Below are 18,107 nucleotides of genomic sequence, written 5' to 3'. Positions count from 1 at the left end.
TAATATAATCCGTACATGTCTACATCCACTAACAAAAAGAGCACCATGATATTTTTGGATATATTTTGATAAATTGAGAAATGGGAATTTTAGCACAAAGTTTTGAACTCAAAAATCTAAAAGATATCACGAGTGGTTATTATCATCTAATTGTTCTAAATGAACTTATATCTATATTTATATAAAAAAAAAATTTGTAATGATTATTAAAATTTTTAGTGGACAATATTTATGTGGTACAACAGCAACTATAATCAAGTAAATTATTTATAATAATTTCCTCTATTCTATTGTCTCAACACATGATTTTCAAATATAAATAAAAATAATTTATTAATTGAATCAATCTCATTTACTTGATTAGTTAAAATAAAAAAAAAAACAAAAAGTCAATAATGATGATCAAAAAATGTAGAAATTAAAACAAGATTTTATTTGAAAATGCTTAAGTATTATCGAATACTCGTGGCCAATTTTTTTATTTTTAGGGAACGAAATACTCATGGTCAAATGTTTTATTAAGGGAAAGAAATGCCCATGGCCAAATGTTTTATTTTTAGGGAACGAAATACTCATGGTCAATTTTTTTATTAAGGGAAAAATGCCCATGGCCAAACGTTTTATTTTGAGGGAACGAAATACTCATGGCCAATATTTTATTCAAGGAACTCATGGATTTTTTTTTTTATTTACTTTTTCATTTATTATTATTAGTATTATTATTTTCTTGAGCAGCCGCTGAATGGTCCTTCAGCCCCTTATATGTATATTTTTTTGGTAATAGCCAGCCCCTTACATATATATATATATATATACACACATAAACTCCTACATTTGCCCAATGGGTATCTCTGTCTTGGCGGAAATATAAAAGAAATAGATCTGCTACGAGATCTAAAGCATTCTTTCTCTGTATGTCAAGATTTTTTATATTAATTAAAATCTGCAACAATTTTCGGTTCTTTCTTCTATGGAGTTGGAAAGCATAGTTCAATTTCTAAAAAATAAGACCATTTGGGTCACTGGGGCCACAGGCTTTCTTCGAAAGAGTAAATCCTCAAAACTCCCATTTTATATAGCTTTCTTCACTGTTTGTTTGAATTGTTGGAAGACTTTAAATAATAAGTTTTTTCTCTTCCTTTTTCTTTTTTATAATATATATTTGCAGTGTTGGTGGAGAAAATACTGCGGATTCAGCCCCATGTTAAGAAGCTTAATCTACTAATTAGAGCCACTGATAGCGAGTCAGCCTCCCATCGGATGCATACTGAGGTTACAAACATATATACATTCATATATATATATATATATATATATATACATTCATATATATATATATAATCAATTTCACATTAGATCTATTTAATGATTTATTATTAAAATTTTCTTTATCAGTAGTTAAATCACTTAACTGGTTGAAATTAGAAAAATATATTAATAGTTTTCCAAATAAAGTTTGAATATTATTAAATATATATTTGAGTACTAATTGATTATTAAAATTTTTAAATATTAATTCAAAGTATAATTCTAATGTTGTTAACAAAGGATTTGATATGAAATTAAATATACATACATATATATATATATATATAAACTTTCTGTTGAAAATTTTAAGAATTTTATATGAATAGAAATTTTTATTTTTAACTAATAATTCGGTTGTCAATTAATTGGGTTATTTATTTAAAGTTAGAAACAGTAAAGTGTTGTATTTCTTCATCAATAGGCAATGGAAGACCCAAAATTTTTTTTTCCAGAGAGCACGATGATATATTGCCATTTGACTATTTTTAATCTATGATTAGACATATAAACATATAAAAAAAATGCAATATTTGTTTTACTATGGTTATTCTTACTAATTAGAACATTCACTAAAAGTCCAATTTCTTTTTAAGAAAAATATGATTTAAACACTTTCACATTACGCAAGAAATTGATTGCAAATATATATATATATATATATAAACTCCTTGAGGAAAAATAAAAAAATAAATAAAAATTTGGTTTTCTTAGGATTTCAACAATTAAAGAAATTGAAAAGTAGGGGGAAAAAAACTTTTAACAGCAAAAATGTGTAATTAAAACAAAAAATACAAATTTGTTTCTCCAAATTAACACAAGATTGAAATAAGAATTATATTATAAAAATTTTGTTATTAAATAATTACATCCTATTATAATATATAATAGAATCTTGATCAAATAGCTATTATATTGTTGAAATATTATATAACTAAATACTATAACTATATTAAATAGTTATCATCATATAATAAATATGAAAAAAAATGTATATAAATAAGTTAGAAAAAGAAAAATATATATGAATAAAACAAAAGACAAATGGAAAATAAAATGAAAAACTCAAAACCTGAAAATACACGTGGTTTTGGGATGGTGAAGAAAGGAGCACTAAATGGAAGGAATGGTAAATGGGTGGGAGATAGAAGGAAGGAGGGGTAAGGGGGGGCACATTTACATACGTCTGAGGTTAAAAAAGTAAATAGATAAATATATATATAATAAAAATTAAAAAAGTAAAAAACCTGAAGGGGCACGTGCCTCACGGACCCAACGTGGGTCAGTCTCTGCCAATAAATGCAAACTTTATCTATTAATATGATTGATTTTCTACAGTTAAGCAATAATCAGAAGAGAAAAATAGGAAATTGTTTCATTCACATCCATTTATTTGCATGAAGAGAAAGTGTGAATAAAATTTGTTTGTCATTTTTGAGGATCTATAGTACTGCTGTAGCTTTGGAGACATTGGCCCTCAGCATCAATTCGGTGTGAAAATTATCCTAAAACCAAATAATATTTGTTTCGATCCATACTAATTTTTCAATTATCTCTCAATTGCTATATATATATATATGATATGTTGTTTTATGTGTTTTACTGTTTATATATTTATAGAAATAAGAATTAATATTATGCAATAGAATCCTTATTTTACTAACAAAAAATAATTATTTTCTGTTTTCAAAAACAGAAAATTGTTCTAAAATATGCATTGTGAGTTCGGCCACGTGTTTTTTAAAACAATTTTTAAAAAACAAAAACAACAAAAACTTGTTTTGGGCTATTTTTCAATTTGGTGTGGGGGTTCTTACCTCATCCCCATGAGCTCCTTACCTTGTCTGTGATTAGTACTAGATACCCAGACCCGGCCCAATCCAACTGTCCAAATAGGCTGCGCATTATTTTTCACCTTCTCTTCAAAAGTAAACAATTTGTCAAACGCTTCTTAGTTTAATTAAATGTTTAGCTGTCCATCCATACTGATGGCCAACAAGGTTCATCAAAATTCATATAAAGTACACATTTATCATGACATTGTTTTTTTTTTTTTTTATATATATATATATATTGATTTTTACGCTTTTTACATGTGGAAAAGGTCTTAGCAAAGGAGCTATTCAGAGTTCTAAGTCAGAAATGGGATGCAAATTTTAATCACTTTATATCGGAAAAAGTGGCTGCTATACCAGGAGATGTTTCTTGTGAAAACCTGGAAGTGAAAGATGCCCAATTGAAGGAAATGTTATGGAAAGAAACAGACATAATAATTAATTCCGCAGCCACCACCAGCTTTGATGGAAGGTAATATATATATATATAACTTATTTATAATATCAAGTGAATCACCTCAATCATACACGATCTTCTGATTATATATATATATATATATTGCAGTTTAAATATTTATCAAAGATTAAATGAAACTATAGTATAAAAAATCAAACTCTTTGCAGATATGATGCTGCATTGGGCACCAACAACTTCGGAGTTGTCCATGTGCTCAGCTTTGCCAAGAAATGTATCAATCTAGATTAATCCATATTTCTACAGATAAGTTTTTATTATTTCTATAAATACTTTGATTTCACATAATCATTAATATAGAGTATTCAATTACTTCACATTGCATAAGATGACCAACGGTTAAAACCGAAGCAGAAAAAAAATAATTACATAAATTATCAAAACAAAGCATTGTTGAAAAAAATAAATAAATAAATAAAATCATAACATAGCATTTGTTGAGATAACCCAAATACCATGATGACTCATCGCTTAGAGGCTTGTTTTTTTGGCTAAATACTTGCTTGAAAAGTAATTAATAAAAGAAATAAAGAGCAAACTAAACTTGACAACAATTTCAATGACATGATAAACCAAAATCAGAAAAACAGAGCGGATATTAAAAAAACAGAGTTGAAGTTAAAAAACAAAAAATAAAAAAAAATAAAAATAAAAAGAAGGAATAAAAGGGAGGAAAATCATGAAGGATTTGAGGCCAGGGCTAACCAAAATAAGCAAAAAAAGGGGATAGCTACCACTAAAAATTAATAATATCTTAGGGGGTGTATTCAATTAAAAATTTAATGAATTTTAAAAAAGTTAAAATGTATGATAGAATTCATGGATTTGTTTAGAATTTAATAAACTTCATATGGATTTTATCATAATTATATATGGAGTTTAATGGATTTTATGAGACTTATATTGTAGACTTTAATAGATTTTGATGGAATTCTAATGATTTTAAATATTTTTATATAATTTATTTTACTATTTTGGTGAATAATATCATTTATTCTATATTATAAGCATAGTTTTTTTTTATATTATTTTATCATACCATTAGCATGATTGAACATTTATGATATCGAACAAATTAACAAATATTAACAAATAGGCAAACAACATATATATGAATATTAAACTTTAATAATATTATCCTTAAAATATTTAAAAAAAAAACATTGTCAAGATAAATTAAAATAAAATTAGATAAATATATCAAATAGTCTTATATCATCTATATTATTATTATTATTATTATTATTATTATTATTATTATATGCAAAATTTTATTTTTTTTATAAAAAAAAAACTCATTGTTCATTACTTTGATTTATTGCATTTTGGGCATCCATCCACATATTTGAAGTCATTGTAGTTCTCCATTCATTAGCATTCTCTCGTTGTTATTCTTGATTTTCAAACAGCTGTTCAAAATTATTTTCTTCAGTTTCTTGTGTTAATAACGATGATGGAGATTCATCATTTGGCTCTATAGGAAACTCATCAGAGCGACATTCCTTGTGAAGAAAATTATGCAATCCTGCACAAGCTAAAACTAGCTTTGCTTATGTCTTAAATGGAAATGGAAGTGCAGACTTAAAAATTGTGAATTTGGATTTGAATATACTAAATATCCTCTCAATTACATTTCTTAAAGAAGAGTGATAGAGATTGAACAATTCAGCTGCAGTTTCGAAATGACGATCTGGACCAAAAAAATCTTGCAAATGGTATCGAACCCTTTGAAATGGAGCTAAAACTTGTCGATGATTTGGAAATCCACAATCCACCCGAAAATATTTACCTAAAAATATAAGATATTAATTATTAATTCATAAATATTATTTTTGTAAAAATTAGTACATATTGAAAAATATATATAACAAAAATAATATATACCTTGTGGCACTTTAAGTCCATTCCTCCTTGATAAAGCATCATGTAGTAATTTTGAATCATGAGCCAAAACCTCCCATCCACTAAGCATAGAGATGAACTCCAAATCAAAGTTACAAGCTGCTAATACATTTTGTGAAATTTTTTCATGGCGATTACAATAGCTACTTACATCACGACCCTTTACTGTTGCTGGTATATGTGTGCCATCAATAGCTCCAAGACAATCCTAAAAGAAATAATAAATTTTATAACTAATATAAAACATAAGGTGTTTTAAATAATAATTACAACACTAGTAATAACAAAACTATAACAATAATAATAATTATTATTATTACTAAAAAAATAAATGGGTAAAACATTCATTACTTACCTTGAAGCAAGGATAAAATCTTGTATGTTCTCTTATTTCACTTGGCACTGTAGATTTTGGTTTAACCATCATATCTGGTGCTATTGTGTTCAAAGCCCTCAAAACTTTGTTGAAGTTTTTGCTCATTGTGAAATGTGATCGACTAAACGTTTCACGAGTCATACGATTCCAAGAATTTTGACCTATAATAAGTAAAAATGTTACAAGCATTTCTTCAATGCAAATGAATCTTGTATCCTGTAAATATGTTTTTTCTCTAATAATATTACATAACTTCAAAAACACATTAGGATACATCCTATATAGTTGCCGAAAATGTTAAGGATCTTCTTTCAATATTTTATGAATATAATTATACCTCTTAAGAGTGATTGATCGTCGAGCCAGTGGACGTTCGATATATTCATCACATATGCTAATCATTAGTGCATCTAATACCTCAAGTATTGCTTGAATTTCCAACAATATTAATTTAATGGTTTCATAAAATTCTTCATCTTCTTGTGTATCTCTTTCTCCCAGTTCTTCTCCTTCCATTTTCTCTCTTAATCTAAAACATAACATCAAATATTATTAGAAAATATGAAACGTAATAAATAATAATAATATCAGGATGGCGAAAAAAAAAAAAACCTCTTTAATGAAAAATTCAATTCAGTACAAATTGAACAATAAAGCAAATGAAAAAATTCACTTAAACGAACTAGAGAGAAAAATATATCAAAACTAAAAACCTATTTCATAAAATAGTCATAGCCACATATATGTTTTAACACTCATTCCATATTAAATGATATCCATTCTGAGTGCTCTTCAGGTAACATCTTCAAGAATGCATCTTCGACTCCCATTTTCTGAATCAAAGCAAGTGCTTTATAGCGACCATGATTATCTAAATTTGGAGTTCCTTAATAGCATTCCAAATATCATTCTTTTTCTCCTTTTCACTAATTGCCTTTTCTCTTTTCTCCATTAGGTTATACATACCCCGAATTTCAGTTGCACTTTTTCCAATCGAGTTCAAACCATGTGAATGTTTTTCTAGAAGATCAACTCGAGTGGCATTCTGATCAAATGAACGAGTATTCCCTTCATATTCATTTCTAGTTCGCTTTCTTTGAACAACATTTTCCAGGGGAACTTGTAAATTTGGATCAAACTCTGATATTGATGGTTCATAATGTCTGGGTGAACGTGCTTAGCATGATTGATCGAGTTGAGTTGGAACATATACCTCGTTAATCTCATCATATACATAGTCATCTATCCAAGCATGTGTACTTTCATCTTGCATCTGTATCGTCTTCCAATCCAATAGAGTTTTTTCAATAGCAGTTCCATTTCCAACAGCAATTTTTAAATCCTCAAAGTCAACAAAAGTGTCTATTCGAAGGTGTTTATGGTTTGGATGAGACTGTAAAAAAAATAAAACAAAATAAAATAAATATAATATTTTGCTAACATATAAAAATACAAAAAATATATATATAAATATATATAAGATATAATAATATAAAATACATTCGTATAACCTCACTTTAAAGTAATTATCTCATATTTCATCTATGGCAGTGAATCTTTGTGTGGCTGCATCCCATCCAAAACCAGAGTTGAAACGCATAAGTTGAGAAAATGTTTGATAATGCGTTTTAAACCATTTCAAGCGACTCTGAAACTGAGTATAATTTTTATTACACCCAAGTGATTCATTTAGCTTAGGAAGTATCTTACTTTCCAGAGTTAGTTTGCTAAATACACCATTATTAGTTTGCTAAATACACCATTATTGTCAAGCCATCCATAATTAGCAGCATCAACCATAAGTTCCAGCAACATATTACTCTCTTGTGAGGTCCATGTGTTATATACAGTTTTACCTTTTCGTTGTGAATCTCCCATTGTAACAATGAATATCTAAATATAAAGTCCATGAATAGTTGAATCACATTTATATATATATATATATATATATTATAAATTAAACATATAATAAACAAAATCAAAATATTCACATTCCAAGTCATCAAACTATAAAATCAAATTAAAAATACTTAATAAATCATATTAGATTCATAATGCATTTTAAAAGACTACTAACTGCAACCAAAAAATAATGTATTTTTCTAATTTTTTCTGAAATCATATATATATATGCATGAACATGTAGTACTGGAGCGCAACATATATTTTTTTGAGTGCAAGTAGGCAGTAATATTTTCGTAACACATAATAATAGTGATGGAACACTAAACATGGTCAGCCATTCAAAGTGAAACAAAAACCAAAACACAACTTCTTGGAGAAGTGTGTTAAATTAGTACAAGAAGTATATATATATAATAATAATAATAATGATGGAACACCAAATCAGTCACTCACAGTGGAAACAGTAACCAAAGCACAAATTCTTGGGGAAGTGTGTTTAATTAAGTACAAGAAACTATATATATATATATATATATTATAATATAAATTTATTAATTGATGGAAAATTGTGTGGCTAGCTTTTGACGTACACACTCATTGTGCCTAATCTACCAATTCTTTTTTTTTTCTTCAAAGCTCTATAAATTTATTAATTGATGGAAAATTGTGAGGCTAGTTTCTGACATCCATAGTCATTATGTCTAATCAACCAACCCTTTTTTTCTTTTTTCAAAGGCGGTGATCATCACTATCCATCTGTTTCCTTTTTTTACATTTTTTTTTTTGGTACAAAGAAAATACATTGATCATTGATCATTGATCTGAGATGATCTTTACCCTCCTGAAAACTAACCGCTCAAAATTTTTGTCACCCAGCAGTTGTTTCTATGCTTCTACTTTCGTCCGTGTGTTTATGGCTTAAGGAAGAAAGGGAGCTGTGCTGGAAGAGATCGATGGAGACTTTGTATAAAGATGGTAGACATGTACTGTTAATAATGCCTCAAAAGAACAAGTTAATTGGTATTAAGTACGACAGCTACACCACCTTCTATAACCACCACCTTATTCCTCCCACATTACTACAATTTGTTTCCACAAATTTACAGCACTCTAAAATAATAACAAGAATTAATGCAATATTTAATAAAATGTGTCCAATACAGTATACAGAGCATTATACAAATAAATATGGAATTAATACAATGACAGATAAAGAAGCAATACAAGATGAAGAGAAAAAAGGGAGGAAATGCTTCTTGGACTTTCGGCAATGAACTGAGATGTCGAGCTCGTCTCGGACGATCAACGTCTCCCAACCTGGACCTAGGGGAACGGAATTTAAAAAATATGAGATGCTAATCATCTCAGTGAGTGACCCTATTTACTGTACAATTATAACAGTAATAATAATTATAGCGCATTTGATTAATTAACAATAAATAAGTAAATAAATAATAATTAATTGAAAATAATATTCTTTCGAAACCCTCACCATTCACTCCGTTGGAAAAGTTCCCCTTTTAAAACATTTTCGCAAAATCCGTTATTTGTATGTCCCGAAAACCAAGGAAAACAATTAATCAACTAAATATCAATTAAAGTATAATAGATCAACGATCCAAAATTTATAATGAAAATAAAATAGGAATAGAATAAAAATAATTTCGTAACAATTACTAAATGATTAATAAATGTCATAAACAAATAATACAAAAGTATTAATGAAACTTACATTAAGACAATTCAGGAAATAATAAAATAATTAGAATGAATCAATTAATTGAACAATTAAATAAATGAATAATTAAATCAAATTAAGACCTCCATTTAAAATGAATGGTAAGAACATAGTAAAATCGCTTTAAAATCAGTAAATCAATATAAATAGTAAAATAAATCATTTAATTAATAAAAGAAATACTTAAATCAATTAATCATCTATTTGAAGTAAATGATAAAACTATAAAAGAATTTATTTGAAAACAGCAATCCATTTAAATAGTAAAATAATCAAGGTAAAATGCATTTTAGAAACACTGATTAAATAAATTATAAAACTTCCATTAGATACATTTTTATTTTAGATACTCTTTAAAAACATTATTATTTGGAAATAGTATCAAAAGCTACTTGACGCACCATATTATATACCAGTGATGTCCCACGATACCCAGCGTCCCGAGCACCGTGTAACGGGAGGTTAAAGAGAGAAACTTGTATACGGTCGCTTCGGCATCCCGACAGTGCCGCTGCTTAAGCCGTCATCCCGGCCATGGAGGGGGGCGGCTTATGGCCAATATCAAACTTGCCTACCCTTGGTCCAATGGCAACTCACAGGAGATATTATAACTTGCGCGCTCATCCACATATACAGTACAGAACACCAGTACTGTATAAGTGCGTCTAAAACAGATAACCAAATTTATTATTAAAAATACGCAATTTTTTCCAAAATTCACCGTGGGAATTATACCACTTTTCAAATTCACATCCCACATTTTTCTTTTAATATCACCAGCATGAATACTTCGATAATATATATAATTTTTCTCATATCACAAAATCCATCGATGCAATTATAAAATTTTCAAATCCATCAACTCAAATATACAATTTTCCAATGGCATAAATATTTTTGAAACATAATTCTTTAAAACAATATTTTTCTCCAATCCTCAAAATCCATTTAAATCAACAAATCCTTAAAACCACATAAATTTCATCTATAATTAATTCATATAATTGTGCACAATAATTGAATAATAACCATAGCAATAATTAAAATAAATCAAACCACAATTTCTTTAAATTCCCAAATATATTCTTTTGGAACAAAAACATATATTAAAAACATTATAAATTAGCAATACAATTTATATGGAAATTCTCTTAATATCAAATACATAAAACATATTTATCAATTATTTAATTAAGAAATATTTCAACAATGAAATTTGATAAATTTACCAAAATCTCAAATTCCTTAAAACCAAAATATTTTATAATGCACAAATATTTAATTCCATTCAATTTTGGCACCAAAATTGAAAATATAAATTTACTAAATATTCAACACATCAAACATATTTTTCAGATAACCAATTAACACAAAATATATATATATATATATATATTTTTTAACGTCCCAAAATAATTTTGAAGGTGGTTCACTCACCTGGAGCACGCAATTAACCTAAGATCCTCCATGGGATCAATTCCACGACGCACCCGTGCTCCTAGAACAACAACATTACACATCTGAAATAAATTAATATTTTATTCGGATAAATAATACCCGGTACCCGGGAGGTTTAACACAAACGTTAACCAAAATTGACTAGTAATATACCGAATTGAAGCTTGTGAAATGAGGATCATGGATTGAGGCTTACCTCCCGGAGATTGGACCCGTGGTGGCTGGAATCTCGCCGAAAAGCTCACGGATTTTAAGCCTTCGATTCTCACAATCCGTCGCGAATTGAGAAAATTGGACACCGGATTTGAGTTCAGAGGGTCAGAATTAGTAGGAAAAGAGGGGCGATGCAGTTGGAAACTCGCCAGAAAGTCAATTTCCCGGCGAGCTGACGTGGTAACCAGAATCCGCCACCGCCGGCGGCGCGTCCGGTGGCCACTGGCCATGATTTTTGGTGGGAAGGTAGATCTGGTGATGGGTAACTCAACGAGACCGGCGGTGTAACACCCTGTCCCAAAGTACAAAGGAAATTTTCCAACTTTGACCGAGGTTGACCGTTGACCGTTGACTTTGATCGTTGACCGAAAAGGTCAAAAGTTGACTTTTTGACTTGGATGGAATTCTAGATTGACTAAGGTACAGTTACAAAGTACACGTTGGCACGAGTTCGTAGACTAGTAGCACGTTGAAAACAGAGCTATGGTTTGAAAGTTATGGGCAAAACAAGTCGAGATTCAAACTGTCCAAAAGGTGCCGGGAGTTGACTTTTTATGGATGTAGAATTTTGCTTTGAATTTTATATGGTTGTAAAGTGCTCGTCGATACGAGTTCATAGACTAGCGGCACGCTTAAATTGGACATCTGGTTAAAAAGTTATGGACATGTGAAGTTTTCTGAATACCGTAATATTTTATTATATCTGGCTTAAGTGCACAGTGACGCCACGTGTCGACGTCTGAGAGGTCCACGTGGGTGAACAGTGTCACCCACAGTGGCTTTTATTTTGGCAAAACGGCGGGGGAGGAGAGAGAAGTTAAGAGAAGGAGCGAGAGGAGAGAGAAACGACCGCCGACCACCGGTTGGCCACACGCGCCAACCACCCCTCACCACCTCCTCAATTCCGACCGACCACCCAAATTTCACGGCCAACCGACTGGCGACGCACCCGGATCGGAGCGTTTTCCGGCGACAGCGATTTTTCCCCTCTACCACCGGCCACCGCCGATTTGCCCAGTTTCCGGCCACCCCATGCTACACGCGCCTGACCGGTCTCTCACCCGTGAGAATTCCGGCCTACTCACCAAATTTCACGGCCACCGGACCTCCAACGTGCCGGGATCAAAGTATTTTCCGGCGAGGGGCCGAAAATCTTCAAACCCAGATCTCTTCGCCGTCCGGCCTCCGTTTGCCTTATCGCCAGTCCCGTTGGCACCCAAAAATCTAAGCCATCGGCCACCGGACGCGCCGCCGCCGGCGACGGTTGCCGGTGACTGCGGCGGCTCGCCGGAAAATCCTGTTTTGGCGAGTACCCAGTTGCACCGCCGATCTTTCTCCACTAATTCCGACCCCCTGAATCCAAATGCGGTGTCCTTTTCCTCCAATTCGCGACGGTTTGAGAGAATCGAAGAGTTGAATCCCGAAAGCTTTCTGGCGAGATTCCAACCACCTCGGATCCGATCTCTAGGAAATAAGATCGGATTCGTAATTCTCATCACTCAAGCTTCAATTCGGTATATTACTCGTCAATTTTGGTTAACGTTTGTGTTTAACCCCCCCGGATACCGGGTATTATTTATCCGAATAAAATATTAATTTATTTGAGATGTGTAATGTTGTTGTTCTAGGAGCACGGGTGAGTCATGGAATTAATCCCATGGAGGATCTTGGATTAATTGCGTGCTCCAGGTGAGTGATCCACCTTTAAAAATATTTTGGGGTAATTAGTTATATTTATTTGGTGTTAAATTGGTATCTGAAATTATGCTCATGTGGTGGAAATTTAATTATAATTGTGGAAAATTTTTATTTTATAAATACGTATATGTTTGTTGGTGCTAAACGGAATTTTGGGTTATCCAAAAAAAAAAAAAACCCCAATTTTTATTATTGTGATTTAATTGTATTTATTACACATGAGCAAAGTATTTTCATTAATTAATTGTATTTGGATTTTAATATTATTGTTGGGCATAATTGGTTTAATTGGTGGTTTAAATTTTATAATTATGCTCGTGGAATATTATTTGTTGAACCTCGTGTTACGAAAAAAATTATTTTTATATTGTTATCGATGGTTTCGTACCGGAAATGTTAAAAGAAAATGTGGGATGGTGAATTTGAAAATTTGTATATTTTCCACGGTGATTTTGGAAAATCGGTACGGTAATAATTAATTTAACAATTATGTTAGACGCACTCATACAGTATTGATATCCTGGTTGTATATGTGGTTAGCACGCAAGTTATTATGTCTCCCGTGAGTTGCCATTGAGTGCACATAACCGCCCCCCTCCTTGGCCGGGATGACGGTTTCAGCAGTGGTATTGTCAGGACGCCGAAGTGCCGTATGCAAGTTTCTCTCTTTAACCTCCCCGCCAGTCGGTGCTCGGGACGTTGGGTATCGGAGGGCATCACTGGTATATGGTGTGGTGCGTCAAGTATAAATTTTCGGATAGAAATTTCAAACCCTAAAGTGTTCTAAAATTATTTATTATGTTTTATTACATTTTATTTATATTTGGATTGTTTAATCATTATTTATTAAATTAATTGATTCCTTGGTTTTCGGGAAATACGAACGGGTTTTGTGAAAATGTTTTAAAAGGGGAACATTTCCAACGAAGTGAATAGTAAGGGTTTTGAGAGAAATTATTATTTTCCAATTAATTATTAATTATTTATTTGTTTATTCTTAATTAATTAAGTGTACTATAATTATCGTGGCTTTATAATTGTGCAGTAGTTAGAGTCACTCACTGAGATGATTAGCATCTCATTTTTTTTTTTAAATTCTGTTCCCCTAGGTCCAAGTTGGGAGACGTTGATCGTTCGGGGCGAGCCCGACTTCTCAGTTCATTGCCGAAAGTCCAAGAAGTATTTCTTCCCTTTTTCCTCTTCATCTTGTATTGCTTCCTTATCTGTCATTGTATTAATTCCACATATATTTGTATAATACTCTGTATACTATATTGGACATTTAGTTATTAATTACGCACTGATTTACTGTTATTTATTTTGAAGTGCTGCAAATTTGTGGAAATCAAATTGTAGTATTGTGAGAGGAATAAGGGGATGAATATAGAAGTGTGTTTTCAGTGCAGGAAATTTGTGGTAAGTCCAACCCTTAGGGGAAGTTCTGCAGGATTTTCCATTGGAGCGTCCGGTAGGGTTTCCCTGAGATCAAGGCTTGTCTAGGGTTCCGGTGAAAAATTTTGGACGGGTCCTAATAGGCGGTGAGGCAAACGGAGATCGGAATAGGGAGAAATTTGGGTTTGAAGTGATTGGCATCGCCGCTGGAAAAAGCCTCGATCCAGGTGCGTCGGCGGTCGGTTGGTCGTGATTTTTGGCTGGCCGGCCGGTTTTCAGGTGAGCTTCAAGGTGGGGTAGTGCATGTATTGTTCTGATGGCCGGAAATGGGTGAACGGCGGTGGCTGGTTGGTTTCTCTCTCTAGCTCTCTCTTTCTCTCTCTCTCCTCCCTTCTTTCTCTCTCTTCTCCCCAACTCCCGTGTTTTGCCAAAATAAAATCCACCCGTGGGTGACACTGTTCACTCATGGGATTGGCTGAAATTGCAACACGTGGCATATACTGTTCACTCAAGCCAAATATATTAAAATATTACAGTATTCGGAAAGCTTTACATGTCCATAACTTTTTAATCAGATGTCCAATTTAAGCGTGCCTCTAGTCTATGAACTCGTATCAACGAGTACTTCACAACCATGCATGAGTCAAAGCTCAGCTTTGCATGAATAAAAAGTCAACTTCAGCACCCCTTGGACAATTTGGACCTTAACTTGTTTGGCTCATAACTTTCAAACCGTAGCTCCGTTTTCAACGTGCTACTAGTCTATGAACTCGTGACAACGTGTACTTTTTAACGGTACCTTGGTCAATGTGAGATTCTATTAGGAACAAAAAGTCAACATTTGACCCCTTCTCGGTTAATGACGGTCAAACCCGGTCAACCTTAGTCAAATTTGAGAAATTTCCGGTGTACTTTGGGACGGAGTGTTACACTGTCAATTCGCCGGTTTCATTTGATCGTTCATCTAGCGGGTTGTGTTCGTCGCCTGTTCTTCATTCTGTCTCAAAGTAGGGTCTCACTCAATGTTTTATGTTTGAAAATCCGGTGAAATCTCTAAGGTGGAGACTGGATTTGTGAAAGGCTTGAGTATTGATACCTAGTATCTCAAAATCCAATCAAATCCATTTATTTGTAAAATCTTTCTAAGTCAATAACTTTTTGAATACCAACAGACTTTTATAGACTTTTAAAAAGTCATAATTGAATAATATCAGATTTTTATAGATTATATAAAATTCTGAATTGGATACCCTAATATTTTGACGGATTCCATAGAAATCATTATTGAATACCGTTGGACTTTTAAAATCTTTTAAAATCCATTAAATTCCTAATTGAATACACCCCTCTTAATGTAGATAACTCATTAAGTAATCGATCACCCTTTCGGCTACAATATAGTACTATTGTATGCCTATTTTCATATAGCTAACCTTTTTTAATTGATGTTTTTCAGCTAATTGTTTGTGGTGCACGAGAGGGAATCATTCCAGAGGAGATAAACGAAAGCTCTAAATTAGATTTCAAAGTAGAACAGAAATGTGTGGATCAAAAAATGAAAGAGTTACGAGGACAAAATGCTTCGGAAGACACACTTACATCTATTATGAGGGATTTTGGCATTAAAAGGTTTATTTGCCTCAAACATACTTTCCATTATATTTGCATGATTATTTGTATGTATATTTCATAATTGAATTCAATAAACGTGAAAACCAAATGCTAGCTAGTTAGTAAATAAATTCATGAAAATCTTACCTTAAGAAGGTTGAATTGTTTTGTTTTGATTCTCACAAGGAAAAACTTCATGGATGGCCAAATACCTATGTGTTTACAAAAGCAATGGGAGAAATATGTGTAAAGCAATTTAGAGAAAATATTCCCTTGGCCATCATACGTCCAACTATGGTCACTAGCTCTTACAGAGAACCTTTCCCTGGCTGGATTGAAGGCTTGAGGTAATAATATTGTGACAAGATTTTGCGTCAATTTTTACAGGGGGGAAAAAAATCTTACTTGTAATTGCATTCCAATAATTTCTTTGATTGGTCATTGAGGATTTTTTTTTTTTTATGAATAATAATCTAAGTTCGAATCTCCATAACCCTAATATCAAAAATAATTTTTTTGATTGATTTTATAATTTGTTGGTATATAGTGATGGCGTGATAGCTGCTTATGGTAAAGGAAAGGTGAAATGTTTCCTAGGTAGTCCCATGTCAATACTTGATCTGGTGAGTTAAACCATTCTGAATTGTCTGGTATCTAAAATTGGATTGGATTTGATTGAACTGTTTAAGTCTAGTTCAATCCAATTAAATTATATTTAAAACCAACTGAATTAGGTTTAGATTTTATGGTATACAATTCAATCCAACCTAGCTATAGTCTAGTATATTAAAGGAGCCCAAAACTTATGTATGAGTTTAATAACTTGACCAATTTAGTTTCTTCTTTCAATTTTGATTTGTAAGATTAACCAAATTAACAATTACTTATGCAGATACCATGCGATGTGGTGATCAATGTAATAATGGTAGCAATGGCAGCTCATGCCAAAAAGTCTTGTTCTGAAATTATTTACCATATTGGATCCTCATCGAGAAATCCTATATACATATCCAACATTCCCAATTTTTCATTCCATTACTTCACTCAGAATCCATTGACTGACAAGAAGGGAAAGCTAGTTAAAGTGTGAGATCCCACATCAGTTGGAAAGGGAAATGAAGCATGCCTTATAAGAGGGTGTGGATACCTTTCCCTTGAGAGGCCTTTTAAAATCGTGCTAGCTAGGCCCAAAGCGGACAATATCGCATGCGGATGGACTGGGCTGTTACAGATGGTATCAGAGCCAGATCCGGATCTGTGTGCCAGCGAGAACGCTGGGCCCCAAGGGGGGTGAATTGTAAGATCCAACATCGGTTGGAAAGGGGAACGAAGCATACCTTATAAGAGGGTGTGGATACCTTTCCCTTGAAAGGCTTTTTAAATCCGTGTGGGCTGGGCCCAAAGCGGACAATATCTCATGGGGTGGACTAGGCTGTTACATAAAGTCAGTCAGAATATGTTATTCACAAAGAATATAGCTACTTTACACATGCATATTGTCAGGACCCGTCCAAAATTCCTCACCGGAACCCTAGAGAAGCCCTGATCCCAGGGAAAACCCTACCGGACCTTCCAATGGAAAATCCGGTAGAACCTCCCCTAAGGGTTGGACTTACCACAAATTTTCTGCACTGAAAACACACTTCTATATACATCCCCTTATTCCTCCCACATTACTACAATTTAATTCCATAAATTTGCAGCACTCCAAATGAATAACAGTAAATCAGTGCATAATTAATAACTAAATGTCCAAGACAGTATACAGAGCATTATACAAATAAATATGGAATTAATACAATGTCAGATAAGGAAGCAATAAAAGATGAAGAGGAAAAAGGGGGAAAATGCTTCTTGGACTCTCGGCAATGATGTCAGGACCCGTCCAGAATTCCTCCCCGGAACCCTAGACAAGCCCTGATCCCAGGGAAATACCACCGAACCTTACAACGGAAAATCCGGCAGCACCTCTCCTAAGGGTAGGACTAACCAAAAAATTTTACCTGCACTGAAAACACACTTCTATACTCATCCCCTTATTCCTCCCGCAAACTACAAAATGATTCCACAAATTTCAGCACTTCAAAAGAAAACAGCGGCAACCCAGTGCAAAAACAACTACACATCCAATACAGTATACAGAGCATTATACAGATAAATGTGGAATTTATAAAATGACAGATAAAGAAGCAATACAAG

General features: G+C 32.4%; 1 protein-coding gene across 1 annotated transcript; it reads left to right on the top strand.

The window, feature by feature from the left end:
* The first annotated feature begins 16,139 nt into the window (after positions 1–16,139).
* Positions 16,140–16,998, top strand: LOC107432633 (probable fatty acyl-CoA reductase 4). Its single transcript, XM_060812907.1, has 3 exons — positions 16,140–16,255; positions 16,456–16,531; positions 16,801–16,998. The coding sequence occupies exons 1-3, from the start codon at positions 16,140–16,142 to the stop codon at positions 16,996–16,998; spliced, it is 390 nt and encodes a 129-aa protein (XP_060668890.1).
* The last annotated feature ends 1,109 nt before the right edge of the window (positions 16,999–18,107 follow it).

The sequence above is a fragment of the Ziziphus jujuba genome, chromosome 11 (genome assembly GCF_031755915.1).
Source record: "Ziziphus jujuba cultivar Dongzao chromosome 11, ASM3175591v1".
Lineage (NCBI taxonomy): Eukaryota > Viridiplantae > Streptophyta > Magnoliopsida > Rosales > Rhamnaceae > Ziziphus > Ziziphus jujuba.
The sequence above is the reverse complement of the archived record's forward strand: the minus strand, read 5'-3'. Positions and strand labels throughout refer to the sequence as shown.